The sequence below is a fragment of the Clavelina lepadiformis genome, chromosome 2 (genome assembly GCF_947623445.1).
Source record: "Clavelina lepadiformis chromosome 2, kaClaLepa1.1, whole genome shotgun sequence".
Classification (NCBI taxonomy): domain Eukaryota; kingdom Metazoa; phylum Chordata; class Ascidiacea; order Aplousobranchia; family Clavelinidae; genus Clavelina; species Clavelina lepadiformis.
Genome location: NC_135241.1, coordinates 6,383,699 through 6,403,713, shown reverse-complemented (window position 1 = coordinate 6,403,713; position 20,015 = coordinate 6,383,699). Strand labels below are relative to the sequence as shown.

Here is a 20,015-nt window from a genome sequence, read left to right as displayed (position 1 = left end):
CAGCTAAGCCGAACCAACAAGGATGGGACCAACCTAATTACCTAAGATAGTCTTGAACCTTACATAAATTTTTCCCAAACGTATTTTACATTACCCAGCTTCCTCTTTCAGTTAAATGAAACTAAAACTTTTTAAACAAACGTATCATCGAGACATAAACAACGAGAAGTTTTTGTGTGGACTGGGAACCCAACTAAAATACAAAAAAATCAAAAGGCCAAAAGAAAAGAAAATGGCGTAGAAAGTTTTCGAAAAGGTTAAGCCCCTACACAAAACTATTTTATCATAATTTTGTTGATTCTCTTGCAATGTGGTACTGGCGACTTTTTATTGCAATGTAGCTGAATTTTTTGTACATTTATTTAGTTCTTAATATTTGCATTGTGTTTTACTACTATATTTATCTTATTTTGTATGAAATGCAGCTTGACGTTTAACACAAAAAATGGCAAGATTGAAGGCCAAATACAAAAGCTTTATGAATGTTGCTGAGGAGCACGGTTTTATTTCACCATTAGTACACGTCGGACAATTCAAGGTGTGTTTGTGTTTTCTTGTTTGATAATATATGACTGTTGAACGCTGATAATTGTTATAACAACACTCAGGGTTAAGTTTTGCGATTGGTACTTGGCAATCAAATTAAACGAGAATTGTTACAAATTTCCAGGAAGAATGTGAGCTTCTTCTTCCAAAATCAGTGATGGATTTTACCACAAAGGAGGAATTTTCTGTTGAAAACTTAGCAAAAGAACTGGATGTGGATGAAGCAACAGTTAAAGAACTAGAGGAAGTTTGCAGGTGTAGTGGTTGTTCTAATTGCTGCACAATGCTTAAGTTATCGTGTTGTATAAGGTACAGTAGTTTGAATGCGTATTATTGGCTACTTATTGCAATAACGCCTACTTTGAAAAGGATTCATAGAGAATCTTTTGTTTATCTTTTTAGCCCTTCGTCTTTGGTGTGTCCTCGTGAAGGAGAGGTACTTGTGTGGGATGATGCTAATTGCATACCTAAAGACACAGGATTAATCACTTTAAGTCATCGGCGCAAAAACCTTGTGGAAAAAGTGCTCAAACCCTCGAAAAAATCACGTCTTCTTCATTGCAAATATACCGAGATGGACTGTGCATTGGTAAACAAATCTTTTATTGCAGTGCTATGTATCATTTATTTTTATAAAATACATGTGTTTTTACATTAGGTCACTTTATTATAATGTTAGCATAATGGCTAAATTGGCTAACTTTTGGATGTATTGTGGAACTAGTCTAATGGTTTTTTTGTTTCTAGCTTGCTCGTACTCACGGAATTCCTGCAAAAGATGACAAAGATCAAGTTACTTGTCCAGAAATAGTTATCACAGTTTCTGTTAGTTTTCCCAGAGATGAGCGTAGGTATAAGGCCTGTTGTTCAGACATATATGTCCTTGGAAGTCAGGTGAGTAATGTATTTTACAGCCAACCTAACAAAGCCTATTTCAGATAGTTAAAATTTACGAGACCTTTAATTTTAGAAACTAACTGAGCTCCGTGACAAAATACCTTGCGTACTTGATCACCAGCCACTTGGAAATTTTACTGAAAATCCAGACCTTCCGCGAGACATTTGCTTGAAAGATATTTGCACTTCTTCGTTCTTCTGTTTTGAAAATACATTTTTTAATGATCTGCGAAACCCATCTAGTGTTGATCTTAGCAAGTAAGTGGAGATGTTAAGAAATGATTAAGCAAAAGGTGAACTGATTTTTTATGGTGTAAAAACTTTTAGGGACATCATAGAGTGGGCAAAAACTAATGAAACAGCTGTACCTGATAATGCGCAAGTTGCTAGCATGGATGAATGCACGTTCAATGACCTACGAATTCGTCTCGGCTGCCCTTATGTTTTTTTACATCAAGGTGATTGTGAGCACCAAATTCATTTCAAAGATATAAGGTTTGTGTTTTGGTTGCTTTATTCATGAAAATAATTTGCTTTTGTTGTTAACAGTTTTATCTAGGAAGATGGAAGGTAGATGGTTTCAATTTGTGTGTGACCATTACCGCAATGTTGTTTTCTCTTTTTTAAAGGTTGTTTAATGGTACAGATTGCCAATCCAGAAGCGCATATCCAATAACAGTATCCAAAGCACACTTAAAAGGACAGACTTGCAAGGTATTTGTTTTACTCATTCGTACTCATACTCATTCAACCATAAATTCGAACTTAATTTTCACTCAGGTTTGCAACTTCCACCAAGCCACTTGGTACACCAGATACGATTCACTAGCAGATACTGACCCAGCATTTTTCTGCGAGTTTTGTTTCAAGCTGTTACATTATGACAAATCTGGCAACAAACTTGGTGAATTTACAGCCTTCCCTTATATTCCTGCGTTCGCACTGAACTATTAAACACCTATCTATCTAGCTGTAAACATTTTCAACATAATCCGGACAGCCAATTTTATTAACACCAAACTAAAGCTTTTTTCACAGTTATGATGTGTGTATAATGATCGAGCAGCAAGATAAAATGCATAAAAAACCACGTAGGTACAATTTGTATTGAGAAAAAACACTGTGCACGTTTTGCAGAGGAAGTATAATAAATAAAAGGCCATAAGAGATTGTAGAAAGTACAAAGACAGTGTAGTTAAACAGCAAATAACTGAAATGCTGTAGAACACGGTAACTCATTTCACAACTTTATCTCCAAAAAGAAGCATTTCAGGTTGTGAGTTTGTTAGGCTGGTAAGTGATACGGTTTGGCGTCGAGACCTTGGGAAAGTGGAAGTCTGGTTAGTGTAAGGTGGGTCAGAGTTGTTATTGGAATTCAGCTGAGGAACACTGGGTGCTTCTGCCAACTGGGCAAGGATTTTCTTGTTCCTTTTCAGATGTTTTTTACGGCGATGTTGTGATTTTGATTTTGATCTTTAAATATTTTAAATAGAGTAAGCTAATTCTATTGGCTCACTCGTCTGGTCAAATTTCAAAGCTTTTCAATTTACCTGCCCTTCCTATTGATGTTAGACTCATTATCTTCATCCCACTCACTGAGTGATGTTTGATCACTAAATTTAATTGGTCTTTGTGCATCAAACTCTGGTGCCTAAAGTTACACACATAAAGTAATACCACTCCTATTTACAAGCTAGCAAAAGCGCAGTGTAGAAAGTATAACTAGTTGGGCAAACCAAATCATTTTGAACCTTAGTCGGTTCTGATACCTATATCTGGTAGTTATATTTCTCAACAAGACATTCCATACCTTTCCAGCCCACCAGCCATCAAATGGGGTCTGGGGAACAAGTGGCGCATATATTTCATGCCAACTTGATGTATCAATGTTGTCTGTTATACTTTTGTATGTCGATTTATTCATTGGAGATGCTTGACTACCCACACCAAGGCCAGTCGATAAGCTTAGACGCTGATGACGAGGTTTTATTTTGTCTGCAATTGCATATTGGTGAAAGAGCAAATGTTTACCTCAACTTTTTTGTAAGTAGATTGGTGTAACTATAAGCTATATTTACATGGCTACATGACAAAAAAGAACAGTCAAAAATTAAATTCGTACTTGAGATTTTCTTTGTATTTGTACTGGATGTTGCAGGAGGAACCGAAAGCTTACTTAACATTATGGGAGTTGAGCTGGTGGAGGGAATTTGATCATTAACTAAGTTGGTGGCAACTTTCAGCATTGGTGGTTTCAAACGTGTGGGTGTGCTATTGGTGATCTCTAAACGCCTTAAACCACTTTCAGAAACACCAGCAAACATTTCTTTAGGAGTGACTCTTCCACTGGAAGATCCTGACTCAGTTGAGCTTAATAGGTCATGACGAAGATCCTCGTCAATCGGAATGGCAAAATTCCTTTTGAATAGTGGTCGCATTCTACAATAATTATGACAGTCAATATGAGGATTAGATTGTGTTAGGAGAAGTGGAAAATTTCTTACATGTAGTTCCATGTCTGTTAATAAACTGATATTATACTTACTGTAAGCCGTAATCAGGAATTTGTGTACTGCCATGAACAGTGTGATTTATGTTGGTTATCTGCTTGCTCGTATCAGTTGCAAGCATGATGTCCTAAAATCCAAGTTTCAACATTTATTTTATTATTTGTTGTTAGTCTCTATTAGTTGCGCTTATTACTGGGCAATAATATTGCTCTGTTGTGTAAGTAGGCTTAAATATTTACTTAATACATATAATGCAAACTGCACAATATACAATCAACTATTTTACTTTTTAACATTGGCTTGATGGGGACCGAAAAAAGTGCTAGTTACAGTAGTTGCTAATAGCATGCGCTTTTACATCGGAACAAGTGACAATAACTAGAAAAGACTTAAAACAGTTATTAAGATTGTGTTGATATTGACTTGCTATGACAAGCAGCAAAAGTTTCATATTTTAGACGAAGTTATCCTGACTTATGTGCATATTTAGGTACAAACTTGTATTGACACAAGGCGAACAAAATCGCAGTACCTGGCAAGACATGGATTTAAAATCCTCTTCCACCGCGAGGTGATTGATTCCCTTGTACCGAGCAAGTCCTTTTGATTCCAGCTCATCGGCACTGGGATTATTTTCTTGAATGATACCTAGTATTCAAAAACAGATTTATTAGCTTTTCGTTTAAGCTTTAACACAAGTTGATAGAAACTGTTCCATGATAGTCTGCTAACTTTAAGCTGCTTATTAATAAAACAGCACCTCCACCACTGCTTACCTGTAGAATTAGTTTTTCTTAGCGGTTTTTTGAATTCAATTTTCTCAGTTGCTTTAGTTGGCATATAGCGATCTTGACTGATAGTTCTACTTAAAAAAACAAAATCACAGCGAAACCTTGCAAAATTCCATGCATCAAGTCCACGTTGGTCCAATGGATATACAGTATCATATATCCAGATATCTAATACTTTGAACTTAAAGCGTTAGAAATAAAAGCATCTTACCTGTGTCTTAGGAAGTTATTCTGCCAGTCACTTGCGGTACTCATTTCTGAGTCCTGACGAATACGACTTCGATGTCTCAGTGACCACCAAGCACGCACAGATGCTGTGCTCTCGGGCACGACTCCAAGCTCTGGAGCCGGGTGAACGTCGTTTTCACGCCCTGAGCATGAATCAGAGCGACCTGTGTTGTGTCGAGATCTTAACCCAGATCCACTATATTGGAGCTGAAGAAGCTAAACAAAAAAACTAAAATGGAATCTGAACTTACCCAAAATTTATTTACCTTGGAAAATGTCTTAATTTTGCATAGTACAGATGAGCATTATTTGACTGATAGTAAAGCAAGTTGTAAATTAAATTTATTTGTCAATCAAAACCAAACCTTAACATTAGTATCTTCCAGACTTGATAAACGTTCATGCATGTCTACAATGTAGTTTGTCAGTAGAACTTCTCGTTCACACATATCATCAACAGTATCAAGTAAATGATTAAACCTGAATGGTTTAAATGAGTGAAAATCGAACAGTTTCTAGTTTCAAAACAATTTCAAAAATGTTGAAGATTTCCTTACTTTTTCCCATCTACTGAATCTTCCTTAATGAGAGCTTTGTCTTTTTCTCGAAAATACTCATCAACACAATCTTCTTCAAAGTCATGTAATTTTTCAACATCATCATCATCCAGAAATAATTCTGTACCACACAAATCACACCCATTTATGTGAAAAAAATATACTATGTTAAAACATATGAACATTTATGCTTCAAGATCAATAAAATTTTACATAAAACCTTTAGGAATAACACATAGTTCAGCAACAACAGATAAAAATTGTTTCTTATTAACGTACTTAATCCACGATCAGATGTCCCGGATTTCCTCTTTTTGCAAAGTGCTTGAAAGATCAAGAAAATGTAACTGATAAGTATAAGTGGGGGTGGCAAGACTGGCCTCAATTCAAACTCAACAATTGTCATATAACGTTGAAACTTCCATATTCGGTCTGAGTAGGTCTTCACACGTGCAAATGTATTACTGTTGAAAATGTTGTTTACCGTTAGTTTTATTTTCTGTTTCTCATCTATTTTATCAGAATCCAGTAAGTTATTGTAAGGTTTGGTTTTATTTGTTATGTTGTCTATTGGATAACTTTGGTTTTGGTTTAAAATTTCACTTACTTAAAAACAGCAATGAGCAAGTTCAGCAACAAAATGTTGGCAACAAGAAGGTAAATCGTCATCAAAGTTGGTGCTATCCAAGCTCCAACGACACACAAACTTTTGTCCTCACCATAGCAAGCTAAAATATTTAATAAAAATTTGCAACCTTATATGTAATTTTTTTAAATACAGTCAAATCCGCTTAATTCGGACACTTTGGTTCCGCTCACTTTTGGCCGAATTAAGCGGAGAAACGGCTTTGTCCGAATTAAGCGGAAAATCAATTGTTCGTTTCATGGTCATGCATAAAGGCAAAAAACGCATTTAAAATACTGTACTGTTGCGTAATAACTGAATTGCAGCTGCGCTATACTGCAGTAACTGGCACTGATCGCATAAAACGTCTTCGTTTACTTTAGTGAGCAATTTCACTTTTTGTCCTAAACTTTTCTGTACAATTTTGTCCTACAAGATGGACGCGATTGTACCGAAGTAAAAGCGACTATGAAGCTGGCACGGCCTTATATGAGTTCATTGTCGATTGTTACTGCATCGATCGTCATTGTTTCACCATAATCGCTCATAATGCAATTGCATCTTGTCTTAAAACGAACGAAGTACTGTTTATTGTGTCATAACCTAACGATGGAATTGCGAACATGTGTCCGAATTAAGCGGAGAATTGTCCGAATTAACAGGAGTTTTTTACGTTCAATTTTTACTTTTGTTCCGTTCCCGAGCATTTTGGCCGAATAAAGCGGTTGTCCGGGTTATCCGGTGTCCGAATTAAGCGGATTCGACTGTATATAATTAATACACAAAAATAATTTTTATAAGAATCAACATCTATTCCATCTGATACTTTTGGTTAAATATTACTACTCTACATGTTAAAATATTGCAGATGTGTAAAATTTCTATTAATCAAAAAGACAATGATATTATTTTAAGAGTCTCACGATCTATGGTCCCTGCATACACTTCTCCATACAACATGAAGTAGGGCTCTAGCATAACATCTTTGAGCAGTGTCCAGCTTGCATTTTCATTGGGGTGCAGTATTGCCTAAAAATATGAAAGCATATCAATACAAAGTTGATATGCAAAAAAATTATTTCTCAAAATACCTGCCGTGCTACCCCAAAGCTAGTCAAGATGACTGCAAGAAGAATGATAAACGTTGCCATGTCGACCATCATCTTTCCCATCAACATCACATATGGACCAAGATGTTTGTTAACACTGAAACCCGTTAAAATCATAGCGTAACAGCAATAGATGCATAGCGGTATTAGTCAAAAACACCTTAAACTGAATAATAAAACTCAGTTGCTTAATTAAATTATATGTGGCTGTAACACATGCTGCTAGAAAAAGAGGCATAACAGGATAGTTTATCACCTGAAGACATTTAGCAGGTGCGTATACCACAGGACAATATTGACACAATACAAAGCCCGGCCTATTTGAAGAATATGGTCATTCTGGGTCAACCTCAGGCCTAGGGCAGTAAAAAACATCAATATTGTTACAGAATCCATCAAATTCCAAAAACTGTTCGCCCACACTTTTATTTTCTGTCCAGCCCCACTTGGTTCAGATACTACGATCTCTCGTACCTGAATAATAACAGATAATAAAGACCAAATCTCATATTAATAGCGATAACTACTGTAAGAATAGGTTACATTTTAGCTTACTTTACACTTTACTTTAAACAGAGGATAAAATATAACAAACAAAACGAGAAATATTTTGTTTTATACGATTTCTATAAACACCACCTTTTCCATGGTCATGGTTATCACATGTGAAATAACTATCCACTCTGGTATGGAAGGGTAATTGGACATTTTCACCTGCAAAGTGTGTATTTATTTATTCATAACTAATAAGCATACATTTCAACTTCAAACACCAATAAAGTTGAGATTAAGATGAAGCCTAAAGCAAGCGCACATACACAGCAACTGTTAAAAATTGTATTCACCAATACAACATATGTGAAGAGCAACAATACACCAATATATGCCATGGCGTACATCCAGAACTTAGTAATGGGTGCATTGTAAAACTCATAGATCTTTTTATTAAGTGTAAGTTGTTTGGGTCGTGTGGTGAGCATAACATAAGCGTCTTGTACCCTTTCTTCTGAAACAGCTCTCCCAAGCACTTCAGGTTTCTGGAAGTTAATAGCAAGATTAGTCAGGATTTAACACCAAACAAAAATTTGAATAAAAGTTTATACAACCATCTAAGTACAGCTCAATCAAGTTAAATTGCAACTGAACAAACAAACAAAAAATAGTCTGCCAAAAATCGCAAATACATACATAACACTATAAAAAACATACCGGTAATGACAATGAACTTTTTCCACTTGAAGATGAACTTGAACTGGATGACGAACTCGAACTTGAGCTGGAACTAAACATGCAATGGTCTCAAGAAACTTAAACGAGCTTTTGGAATTTTATGAGACTTGTTTTCTAACCCTCCTCGGTTTAAAACCACAACATAATAAACAAATTTAACACCTCAGGCCATTTAACACCTTGTTACATTCTTTATCACGTTATGGTTTAAACATAATAAAACCAATTTATTAAGTCTACACTAAATGGAAGGTCATTGGATGGCCACCACTAAGCCTAATTACGTATTTTAACAGAGCTGAATGAAATAAAATACACCATCCACAAATATGTTGTTATAGACAGCATTTAACGATTCATTTTTACCCTCCAATGAAAGAGGAGAGGCTGGATACTTCATGCATGTGTTCCTCCATAGTTTGAGGCATCAATAACAATTCTTCATGGGTCTTGAAATCGAGTGTGAGAAGAAAAATGGGACAAAATATACCAAGTATCACCTGTCGAAGAGATGATTTTATATTTATCTAATTTTAATTTTTTAAAGACTTATTACTTATTACTATAACTTATGCAGTGCAATTACAACTGAAAAAATGTACTTTATATTTCAATAATTTTTATTGTACAATGTACAAACCACACATATTTCACATTTAGGATAATACCAATGCATAATACACGAAATACAAAACATAAAAGCTAAATGAATAACCTTTAATCCTGAGTTTTTGCGCTCTGACAACCCACCCATCCACAAATCATTCAACAAAAGCTGAACACATGGATGGGCGATAAAATCACGATGCTTGGCAGCTAAGGCAAGACTAAGGCAAGTCTGACGACTCCAATGTTTAAGTTCGTAAGTGAGAAGATGTTTTGTTGCATCATCGTCCGCATGATAACATATTTCAAGAAGTTGAATGGCAAGATCTTGAAATTCTCTGATGACAAAAATATAATCTTGTTTAATGTCCATACCATAAATTACAAAACTTGTATTTTTATTAAGGCTAAGGGTAATGATGAAGCAAAAGAATAATTTACTTACAAATACGTATAGCACAAAATCTCAATTGAACAATGTTGTTATAATTATATACCACCGATTTTTACAGTTATTATTCCATAAGCGTTTCTATTAAACATCGTCTTAATACATATCCAGTATGATACTGTTACGCTAATTAAGGTGTTTGTATGCCATCTATAAATATTTACCTCTTTATCTTTAAAGTCTAAACTCTAATACTTAATATTTCAAAGCACGCTTATGTTAATATGTTGTAGAACTAATGTCTTTTCAGTATTGATTTAGATATTAGCTGTGTGTCATGGGAAAAAAGTGATCTGGTAATAATCGCTATGCAAAAACATGTAAGGTGATTTCTCCAGGATACTGTTAAGTGCAAAAGAATGTACCAATGTGACAAAAACTGGTACTTTTCTTGTAACCAAAAAACGTCTACGAAGAACACGCATGTCCAGTTGCAACCAATATACACTGCTTAACAAGAGCTATAAAGTATTTCCTCTTATCTTACTTTGAAAATGTTCGAAGTTGATCAGACTCTTCCACGTCCAGGTCATCATCTGCAGCTTCTTTGGCCATTGTCTTATACAGCTTGCAAGCAACTAAAGCCTGAAGGCAAGTGAGATCAAATTGGTATTTGTTGATTTTTGCGTTTTAGCTTTCAGTATTTCTTATCTTTCAATCTACTTTTTACACGTAAATGAGTAACAAGCCTTCTGTAAATACTTCCACATTATTAGTAGCTAGTACAAAGTAGATATATCGTGGGTGGTGTTAGCTTAAAACTCAATAACTATGCAAACACCGAGCAACTGCAACTGTAGATTGTGTGAAGGCTTGCACCATTCAAATTCATTTTTAACTCAGGCAGTTTTTACAAAACATTGCTTTACCAAAATTATACAATGATGACTAATTGACTAATGACAAACTAGTATACGGTATTCAACTATTCACACACCTACACAAAGTTCAAAAAATTGACATGACCCTCATTTATTCATGGCGATGCATTGAATTTACGAAATACTGGTCAGTAATTCAAAAAGTTCAAAAAATTGATATAGTTTGCATTCATTAATCTGAGGATTAACTGGTCACAGCGCAATATAGTTTGCATAATTACACAGCTCCATTTTATTTAATTGTTACTTTAGTAACGCACTCTAGATAATGATACCTTGGCTGTAATGTTACAGTTATATACCTTAGCAATGGCTTCCTCTCCCTGCTGCCACATAAACAGAGCCATTTTTTGTCGTTTCATCAGAACGGCCCATATCAGCAGTTCATGGAATGGGTAAGGAAAATGTGGTAAAGTGGGATGTGCTACTTCAAGTGCTTGCTTCCTATTTTCCTGCTGCGTGATTGTGGAAGTCTGGTAAAATTTATAGAAATCAACAAATATATAAATACAGTATGAAAATGCCTTGCAGCAGTGTGCATTGTTCTTCTTATTACTTATGCCAGTACCATTGAGCAAAAATGCCACACTGTATCTAAACAGCATAAAAGCATCAATAGCAACAAAAAGCAATAATGCATTATAATTTTTCAGAAATATCTTAGTTATATACTATGGTTAGCTCAAAATTGGTCTGCCATAGTAGCATTTTGCACACAATGGCTAGCGTGAGCCAATAATAACAAGTTTGAATACAAGCTTCATAGACCACATGCTAAGCCTTACTTCAGCCTTTCCAGCGACTGTGTTACTTCCAAAAGTATTCAGCCCCATCATGAAGCTTAACTGCTTTCGAACACCAGGTTCACTTTTCATCTTGGCAGCATAGTAGAGGCGAAGTCGCTTTCTTGTGTAGCTGGATCGATAAGCACCGCCCATAAGCAGCTCTATGACCTGATGTAGTATTTTAAATTTCTTAAAACGTTAAGCACATACAATTAATTTTGTCCTAACGTTTTAAAACTTTTGATTTAATAACTTATAAATCTTAGCAAGATACTACCGAACAGATGAAATCATAATCAATTAAAACAAGGTTTATTTAAACCGTAAACCATGGTTTAGTCCTCACTTGCAGTTTTGAAATATATTTTAATCTACAGACTCATTAATCTACAGACTCATTAACCATTAATTTTGTCCGAATTATACTTTTACATACCTGGCCAATATCTATTAATGTAAATCTGCATCCCGGTGGAATATTCTTCTTAACATCATTTATCAAGTAGACAAGATGAACAGGTGTTTTCTGCACAAACAAAAATTGAAGAAGTGTAATAATTATTTTACCCATTCTCAAATCCTTATTTTGCCATCAATATGTTAAGATGCATTGAAAATAACAACACTATAGGAGATATGGTTTTTGCTGCATTATAATTTAAATGCCGTATATAAAAGCATGACTTCAAGTGCAAATGCTGAATTCGCTACTTCGCGTGGCAAAGAGCTAACAAAACTGAACAATGCGACAAGAATTTAGTGAAAACATACCGCATTGTAGAGTTCTTCAAGTCTTGCTATGGTCAGAAATTTATGCATACTGACACCATTTTCCATGAGTAACTTAACAAAATCAACGCGGTCATTAATCAGGGCGTCCATCATGGCTTGTTGCAAGGACAGCACCTAGTAAAATACCTGGTCTCAAAATATCCAGTTGCTGTGTTACATCAGCAACACATAGGCCAGTTTAAACGTTACCATTGCCAGGGGCTACTTTTGTTAATGAAGTCTGCGAAAAATATTTTACTGACAAAATGAATGCTACCAAGTCAATTCAAATGCTATTATCACATACTTCAAAATGGAAAAAATTAACATAGAACACTCACTGGCCATTGACGACCATATACGAATATTTGACTGGTGGCAATATCAATGCGATTCCAGGACAGTGCCAGATTTAACATGTCAGGGGCAGATTTACACTGAGCTGTATAAAAATAAACAAACCGTCAATAGCGATAATCTGTTTTCTTAAGGTCACTCATAGAATGACACTTTGAAGTGTATTGGAGTGTTAAAGCAATAACAAAAAAGGAAGCTTTTACACAGCAGATTATAGTAGGCATGAAAGTATGGTAATAAGCTTTTGTACAGCTTTTTAAAACGACACTAATTAAAAAAATCGTCTAATTAACATTTAACAGGCAAAGTTCTAATCCCTACTGATTAGTTAAAGCTGCAGTTTAATCTCCTTAAAATCTAGCCGTGATAAACAAGATTGGGGAAGTGACCCAATTCTGTGACTTAGCTTATAAATTTAATTTCCTGTGCTAAGTCAAGCCTTGGATATTGTACGTTGTTTCCAAATTTTACCTTTCAATATAGCAGTTAATATGGCAATGTCAATATCGTCTTGTTTTACATCTTGTCCCATTCTAAATATGGTAATCTGCAAAGACAACTGGTTGACAGTTAACAAACCCAAAATCTTGATGTAAAAAACACAGTATATTTCGGATAAAAAACAATATATATACTAATTACACATATCAAAAGTAAATCGATAAAACAAAATAGGTATAATACCAATTCCTTCTTTTTAACACATTCCATTATTGACATGTAAAAATATTGGGCTTGATCTCGACTGCATTTGAATGTGTCCTGGATAAGAACAAGAAGTTGAGCTCTCAAATCTTCCATCATTGTGCTGAAACATATACATGCAATCATAGACACAAGAGCAGGTTGGTCTGAAGCACATTTACGTGCCTTTGTGAAATTACAAACCATGCTAAAGCTTTGGTATCAATACTAACCAATAACTTGAAAATGCATTTAGTTATTCAAACATTTATATCATTGAAAACTCTTCGCGTTATTGCTTAAGCAAATGTAGACTAAGATTAAAAGCAATTTATTGATGTGAAAGTGGATCAGTAAACTGTATTAAATTTAAAAATAGATTCCTTAGGCCTTACCCATCTTCATCAGCATACTGATGAGCAAAGGCAAGTAAGTCAGCAGCCCTTCCACTTCCATCACACACTATGACCGGTATGGGAGGGTTCTGGCGCACGCTTTCTAGCACTACATTGATTGTGTTTTTACCACCTTCAAGAACCAGACATACCATCGATGTACGATCTGGAAACAAAAACAGCTAAGAATAGAAGCTTACTTCTAAAATTAAGTTAAAAAGTCGGCTATTCACCACAAAATACAATCGTTTTTTTATAAAAAAAATATTTCTTATTGTCAAAACATGCTTTTCTTGATTGCATTGCCAGCATCTCATTATGTTGTGTTATATATTACAACAAGATGACTACAACTGATGTAACATCACTCAAGAAATAGCAGTTTCCTGTACTAATTGGTGTTGTGATGTAATTGTAATATTTTTGATTAAAAAAAATCCAAAGCAACATTGAATTATGTTAATGGAAGTAATAATATTTCAATGAGTTTTCAATTAACTTACGAGGGTTTATGTTCTGCTGAGATAACCGTCGTTCAAGTTGCCTTCTAAATCTCAACTCGCTGTCGTACCTTCCATCTGTACCATTATCGACCAGCAGGAAATGAGTGTGAGCAGTGTTTAATACAGAACCTTTACTTAAAGGATTTCCCATGGTCTGGTAAGCGCTAATAGGCTGCATTTTGAAAAATTAACATTGAAATGCAGGAACTATTTATTAAAAAGAGGAATATAGAAAGCAACATAAAGTAGACCAACCTCGGAACCAATAAGATCATCTCTATGATCCACCACACCCCATGGTGCGACACCAATGCTCACAATCTTCCTGCGTGACCTTGCTTTGTGTTCTTTTATTGCGTCACCAACAATCATTCCAACACCTACAAGGTTTTAAGACACGACTTGCAATACTTTACAACAAATAAACTAGCATGAAACGCTGATGTCTTTCAAGTAACAAAACTGAACTATTATAATGTTCAGAGACAAAAAGTATTATTCTTTTTTAAAATGATACCTGTGTTCAGACCAAATGTCATAATCCAAGACCCTGTAGTCTTGGCAGCTTTTATCAAACCATTGCAGAATACCCTGAAAAATCAGCAGTTTACACATCGTAAAAATGAACAAAATATAAGAGGTCTCAACAGTAAATACAACACAAATTAACCTATGAAGTTTAGACTGAAGTTGGAAATTATGTGCGCCACCGTGCACTGATATCACCATCTTTGGTGCTGAAAGTTTCCATTCATCTAGTAAAAGCTGAAGAACCAAATCTGGCTTGGTATCATGAGCAAGTCGTATGTACTGTGAAGATTCAGAAATCACAAAATATAAAATGTTTTAGCACTAATTTCATCAATGTTATACGTCTATTTGTCGATAGTATAATTGTAGAACTAACATTCTATACAGTGTGCTTTCATATATATAATATTAGTAACTTTAAACATTGTGTCATTGTTCAAAGTTTCATTTGACTAGACAATACCAGTGAGACTAAGTCGCATCAAAGCGAGATTATCTTAATGTACCATCTTAATACTGGATAGATAACTTTCTACAATGGAACTTTGATATCTACTGCAGTTACATAAAAAAAATTTGAATAAAATCATCACATGCAAACATTTTAGCAGTTATGACATATTTCAAAGTGATGTGCCAGTTAACATGTTTACAACTTTCCAAGACAGATGGTTACAATGACCACATGACTATTAACCTCTGAATCGCACAATATCACAAGACAACAAAATGAGAAGGGTTTCACTGCATTGCACAATACTATGTTATAGGCTTAAATATAACACTGATTTTATCTCTACTTCGACTTCACTTTATCCCATTCCTTACGATCAACACCATAACCAAGAAAATCAAAACCACAAATTCATCGTTATCAGCAGAAGTTTTATGAAATAGTACATCGACAGACTGTAGCAAAACGCATGAAGTCACACACTGAAAGTAACTTTTTTTTACCTACCTGTGACTTGTCACCTTCACCTGTTCCTTGAAATTCCAATGTTCCATACGCATCAGTTGGAAATAGGGATGTGTGTTGTGAAATATTCCACTTACTCCCACCATCTTTTGACCTAATCATTGTACTATATAGCAAAGTATTTCAATCCATTCATATACGAATATAAATTACACGATTTTTGACATTGTTAATATTGTTTACAAGTTTATACTAAAACTGATCCTCATCAAAGTGATATAAGATATTTGTTCTTAACCATTTTGGGAGTTACCCAGATTTTCGACACACAGAAGTGACCAACCCTACCAGAGCCTGCTTCAAACATCTGACTACCATACGAAAAGTTTAGCATGCAATTTTTCATGGGTTAATCCAGCATTTCTTAATCTTTTACATATTGTTTTCCCAACTATACCAAACTCAAATTTCCTCCCTTTGGTTTGTAACAGTTTTTTAGCTAGACCTTAAGTAAACCTCACATCTAAACATAATTGAACCTAATCAACCAAACACTTCAATTTAACAGATTTGCTATCATCAAGTCCTTACATTTCTGATACATACCACAATTGCAAAGTCTATGCAGATTAGTAATATACAGTATAATAATTAATATATGAATTTTCTTAACATCAATTCAAATGTAACTTGGCCATCCCTCCTTGGGTGTATAAGACCATTGGGCAGTAGCTACAGTGCAAAATGCGCATTAAACAGTAAGCTAGAGCATATAATACATGTTCATTTACAACAAAACTTCTTTGTGAGTGAACTTGCAAAACTTCCCATCGGTTAAGAACAGCTGGTTTAATCCAACCAAAAACCGCACAACATATGAACCTTCAAATTATACTTAATTATGTGAAAGGAATAAAAGCTAATAAGCATGGCCAACAATTATGCCGTATATAAACACCACACCATATATATATATATATATTTACATATATATACACACATATAAATTTTGTAATGCAGTATAGGTGTATATCCGGCTGGTGATAAATAACTCATGTGTTATGGGACTTTCCTGTACTTTTACAAGACGATAACTTGTTTGTTTAAAAGTGTAGATATTTGTGAAGCACTCTAAATGTTAGCCTACAACGTCTACAAGGTATTGTTGCCAACTAGATAGTTATGCTTATCATATGTTACCTAAAAATAAGGACCTGATAAAAAACGAAGCTTGTAGTATGATTTCATAATTTTCGTTTGTTATAAACAACTAGTTTGACATGGTCCATTCTCATGTTATAACAATACAAAAAGAGAATTCGATTGAAAGTTGTTTTATCTTTACACCTGTTTAGAAGTTATTTTGTGGATAATTAAAACATTTTTATGCTCAAGTTATGTAGAAATATTATAATCTTATGACGAGTGACACTAATCGACAGCCCTCCAAAATCAACTGGCACCCCAAACTAGATAAGAACCACTGGATTAAGACAAAAGGATGGAAAATTAAAGAAAAATAGAATTTTAAACATAAATATGTTAATTGCCAGGTACTGTATATACATCAAGGCTATTCAACTGTCAGACCACAATCTGAATCCATACCTTTTCAGTGTTGAAACTGAACCTCAATATTAGACCATAATATTATATCCTCCCACAACTAAAATGCACATTTGTCAATTGTTGGTGGAGCATATTTTGGCCTATCCTACAATATGTAGTGTTGGGATACTGGAATTAGTTTCCATCTTAAATCCCAGGAATTTGAGAAAAAAGAAAGGGGTAAAACAAGTTGACCTTAGTGGAGAAAGAATTTTAAAAAGCTTTATGAGTTGTATATGGTGGCTACAATTCACTGGTTGGTAATGCCTAAAACTGTGTTTGAGGAACCACAGGTCTATAAGACTTGTAGCAGTAAGTGAGTTGTTACAATATATTCTAATCCCTTGTATATAATTCGTTTGCATGATCCAGATCTGGCAGTAACTTTGCTAACTAAAACTAGGTTACCAACCAGTTCTGTTATGTTATGTTTTAGCTAAAACATGGGTTCAAAAATTATCAGGTATTCATTTAAATATTACCTAGTTATTAATACCAGATCCTACTTTCATGGATGTGAATAAAAAAATTTCATCAGAAATCTTTAAACATTTAATTGATCTAACAGGACTTTTATTGATAATAATTAATTAATTAATAGTTGAATAGCTCTGACATACATCACTGAACTCACTGTATATTTATTGATTCAGGTTGGATGAATGAAGTTTCATATTGCTTGGCGGAAGAAAGTTCAGATACAACAGCAACCTTGCCATGAAGACTGTTTGCAGTTGCACCAAGAGGCAGTATTTCTTCATCTTCAATCAAACCGGTAGTGTTTAAGTAATGATGATCAGAAAACAACCTTCCACAGCCACATCTAAAACATTTTATGTGTTCAAGTTGAAAATAGGCCACATAAACTTGTCCAAATTAACACCAATATGGGAGGTGATGGCAAACACCCAAATCCAATGAAATTAAAGTTGTGAGTGAGCAATGTCGGAGATTAGAGAGCAATCAGGATTGCGTGGACTAAAGCAGAGAGTTTGTTAACTTTCAACAACCAATGACTCTTCAAAAGCACATATGTACTTAGATGCTGTCCACAACAATGATTTTATCAATTGTTTTTTAAAGTACAGTAATATAGAAGTTTAGACATATTGTTAAATTCCAGTAAAATTAAAAATACAAACTATATACTGAAACACAACTACAGATTACATACTTAAACAGTAATCCAAAAACATAATTATATACAACCTAATTGTAAAAACAAGAATCACCTTAATGTTACTTCATGTGTATTGGCGGAGCTGGGAATAAACTTTGTGCATTCACGCTTTCGAATGTTAATTTCAATCCAACACTTCTCCTGTTAAAGAGTTTAAGATAATTGTCAAAATAATCGTATTTACTGTGCTAGAAAACATAATTCTGCAACCAGACTAAAATTTATCTGCCACTCATTTTAATTTTAGCTGAACCGAGTCTGTATTTAATGGCAAGATTTACTGAAATCACACACTGGAACGTACACGTGTGCAGAACTGACTGGTGAAATCGCTAACTAATCAAAAAATCCTGGGAACCAGATAAATGTTCATCAATTCTTATCAAAATTTGGTAAATCGTTATGGCTAAATGAATGAAGCCAACTTTAATCATTCGTCAGGCTTTGATAGTGATAAACATTTTTCAAAGTTTTTCTCATTTTTTGCTGCTATAATTTTATCCTTACTTTGTATTTTGTGCATATCCTTTTAGATAAAGAGGAAATTTATCTTGACCATAAGAACATAGCTGATGAATTTGCCTGGATACTGGATGCAATCTCTTTTGAGGATAAATTTAGACTATTAAGGTTAGTGAGATTTTAAACATGTCCAAAATATAATAATGGTTTCAATTTGATTAATGGATTGCTATTCGAACATAGTTAGCTTCTAGACTGTTGGAATGATATGGCAGAAAAAAGCTCATAATCTTTACAGCTCTGCTCACTTTACGCCAGACAGGAATTATGTTCAAAAAAAATTGACTGAGTCAAGGACTTTTTCTAAAAATATGTGTGGATGGAAATTGTAAAATGTGCAGGTTGGTTGGCTCAAAGCTGTGTTTTAATTTGCGCATTTGTGCATAAAGTGTGATTTTTGTCCAAAAATGGCAAAATACTACTGTAAATCTTTATAGACAATTGCTAATGAAATTAAAAAACTATACATAAAAAAAAACTTTTCCAAGTCTGGCCTGCGGCAAGTTAAATGTTTACATTTTACAAGTCAAAATAAAAACTTTATTCCATGCATTTTGAAATAAATCAACTACAAAACAAATACACCATGAAAAATGACTTAAAAAAAAAACTGTCCTCACCGGCTCCGGTTCTTCACCCGATGTCAGTCGGCTTCGCTCCGTTGGATTCGACGGTTGCATCACTGATGGCCTGAACAACACCGTTAAACCAAAATGTACTTTCACTCATCATTCGCTGATAAATTTGTTAGTGGCAAGCACCTCGCGAAAAACTAAACTCTCTCACCAGGCAGGCAACAAAGGCATAAGCAGTAACGCAAACGCGTGTTGTCGGTGTTGATCAAAACACCAATTGTGCACTGCCTTTTTTGGCGTCGTGGTCGAGTGGTTTTACAGCTGCGAGCTACTGCTATCTTCGAATATAAACCGCGGGTTATATTTATTCATTCGGTCCGCTTTCTGCCGCTTAGATTCAACTCAAGGATGGCTTATGTTATTTTTAATGTTTTATAATATGGGCCAAAACAGATAAAATAAAATTTGAAAATCATACATGCAAACATAGGATAAGCCTAATGTAAAATCGTTCTACGAACTTTCCTGCGCGTCCCAACAACATTTTGCGAGACCTAATTTTGGTTAAATGGGGAGTTTTGTCAAGATTTTATCCTCGATAGTAAGTCTTGGTGCAACTTAAATTTGAAGTTGGCTTAAGTATGTTCATTTTCGATGGTAATACATTTCGTGTACGGCAATAAAGTAATCATTACGTGAGCGCTTACGTTGTACTATGTCTGATTTCCTTGCATAAAACGTTGTTTTTACCTAA

The 20,015-nt window shown here is 34.6% G+C and overlaps 2 protein-coding genes across 5 annotated transcripts; one reads left to right on the top strand and one right to left on the bottom strand.

Moving 5' to 3' along the window:
* Window positions 1–321: 321 nt before the first annotated feature.
* On the top strand, window positions 322–2,610 carry LOC143445192 (snRNA-activating protein complex subunit 3-like). Of its 2 annotated transcripts, none has more exons than XM_076944116.1 (8): window positions 322–538; window positions 671–801; window positions 949–1,135; window positions 1,294–1,440; window positions 1,565–1,701; window positions 1,771–1,938; window positions 2,073–2,157; window positions 2,224–2,610. In XM_076944116.1, the coding sequence occupies exons 1-8, from the start codon at window positions 446–448 to the stop codon at window positions 2,395–2,397; spliced, it is 1,122 nt and encodes a 373-aa protein (XP_076800231.1). In that variant the 5' UTR covers window positions 322–445; the 3' UTR covers window positions 2,398–2,610. The 2 variants fall into 2 exon arrangements, with proteins under 2 accessions (XP_076800231.1, XP_076800230.1); XM_076944115.1 differs by having other exon boundaries at window positions 1,517–1,701.
* On the bottom strand, window positions 2,435–19,549 carry LOC143445191 (transient receptor potential cation channel subfamily M member 3-like). Of its 3 annotated transcripts, none has more exons than XM_076944112.1 (37): window positions 19,307–19,549; window positions 18,217–18,305; window positions 17,619–17,807; window positions 15,419–15,542; window positions 14,597–14,736; window positions 14,444–14,517; window positions 14,182–14,306; window positions 13,927–14,098; window positions 13,424–13,589; window positions 13,029–13,152; window positions 12,816–12,891; window positions 12,329–12,429; window positions 11,988–12,122; window positions 11,653–11,742; window positions 11,217–11,384; window positions 10,734–10,904; window positions 10,038–10,135; window positions 9,209–9,437; window positions 8,860–8,993; window positions 8,473–8,545; window positions 8,109–8,300; window positions 7,903–7,977; window positions 7,520–7,737; window positions 7,246–7,360; window positions 7,078–7,183; window positions 6,137–6,257; window positions 5,809–5,993; window positions 5,530–5,650; window positions 5,338–5,452; window positions 4,956–5,188; window positions 4,730–4,818; window positions 4,486–4,601; window positions 3,989–4,080; window positions 3,566–3,882; window positions 3,254–3,438; window positions 2,994–3,094; window positions 2,435–2,916 (listed from the first exon to the last, which is right to left on the bottom strand). In XM_076944112.1, the coding sequence occupies exons 1-37, from the start codon at window positions 19,364–19,366 to the stop codon at window positions 2,679–2,681; spliced, it is 5,157 nt and encodes a 1,718-aa protein (XP_076800227.1). In that variant the 5' UTR covers window positions 19,367–19,549; the 3' UTR covers window positions 2,435–2,678. The 3 variants fall into 3 exon arrangements, with proteins under 3 accessions (XP_076800227.1, XP_076800228.1, XP_076800229.1); XM_076944113.1 differs by having other exon boundaries at window positions 4,730–4,815; window positions 19,307–19,548; XM_076944114.1 differs by having other exon boundaries at window positions 15,419–15,530; window positions 19,307–19,548.
* Between the last annotated feature and the right edge of the window lie 466 nt (window positions 19,550–20,015).

Coding starts and splice junctions, on each gene's coding strand:
- LOC143445192 (XM_076944115.1), top strand. CDS start 446: ATGGCAAGATTGAAGGCCAAATACAAAAGCTTTATGAATGTTGCTGAG. Junction 1,702..1,770: donor TCTAGTGTTGATCTTAGCAA/GTAAGTGGAGAT, acceptor AAAAACTTTTAG/GGACATCATAGAGTGGGCAA. Junction 2,158..2,223: donor TAAAAGGACAGACTTGCAAG/GTATTTGTTTTA, acceptor ATTTTCACTCAG/GTTTGCAACTTCCACCAAGC.
- LOC143445191 (XM_076944112.1), bottom strand. CDS start 19,366: ATGCAACCGTCGAATCCAACGGAGCGAAGCCGACTGACATCGGGTGAA. Junction 15,543..17,618: donor CCTGAATCAATAAATATACA/GTGAGTTCAGTG, acceptor TTTGCTATATAG/TACAATGATTAGGTCAAAAG. Junction 14,737..15,418: donor GTGAAGGTGACAAGTCACAG/GTAGGTAAAAAA, acceptor GAATCTTCACAG/TACATACGACTTGCTCATGA.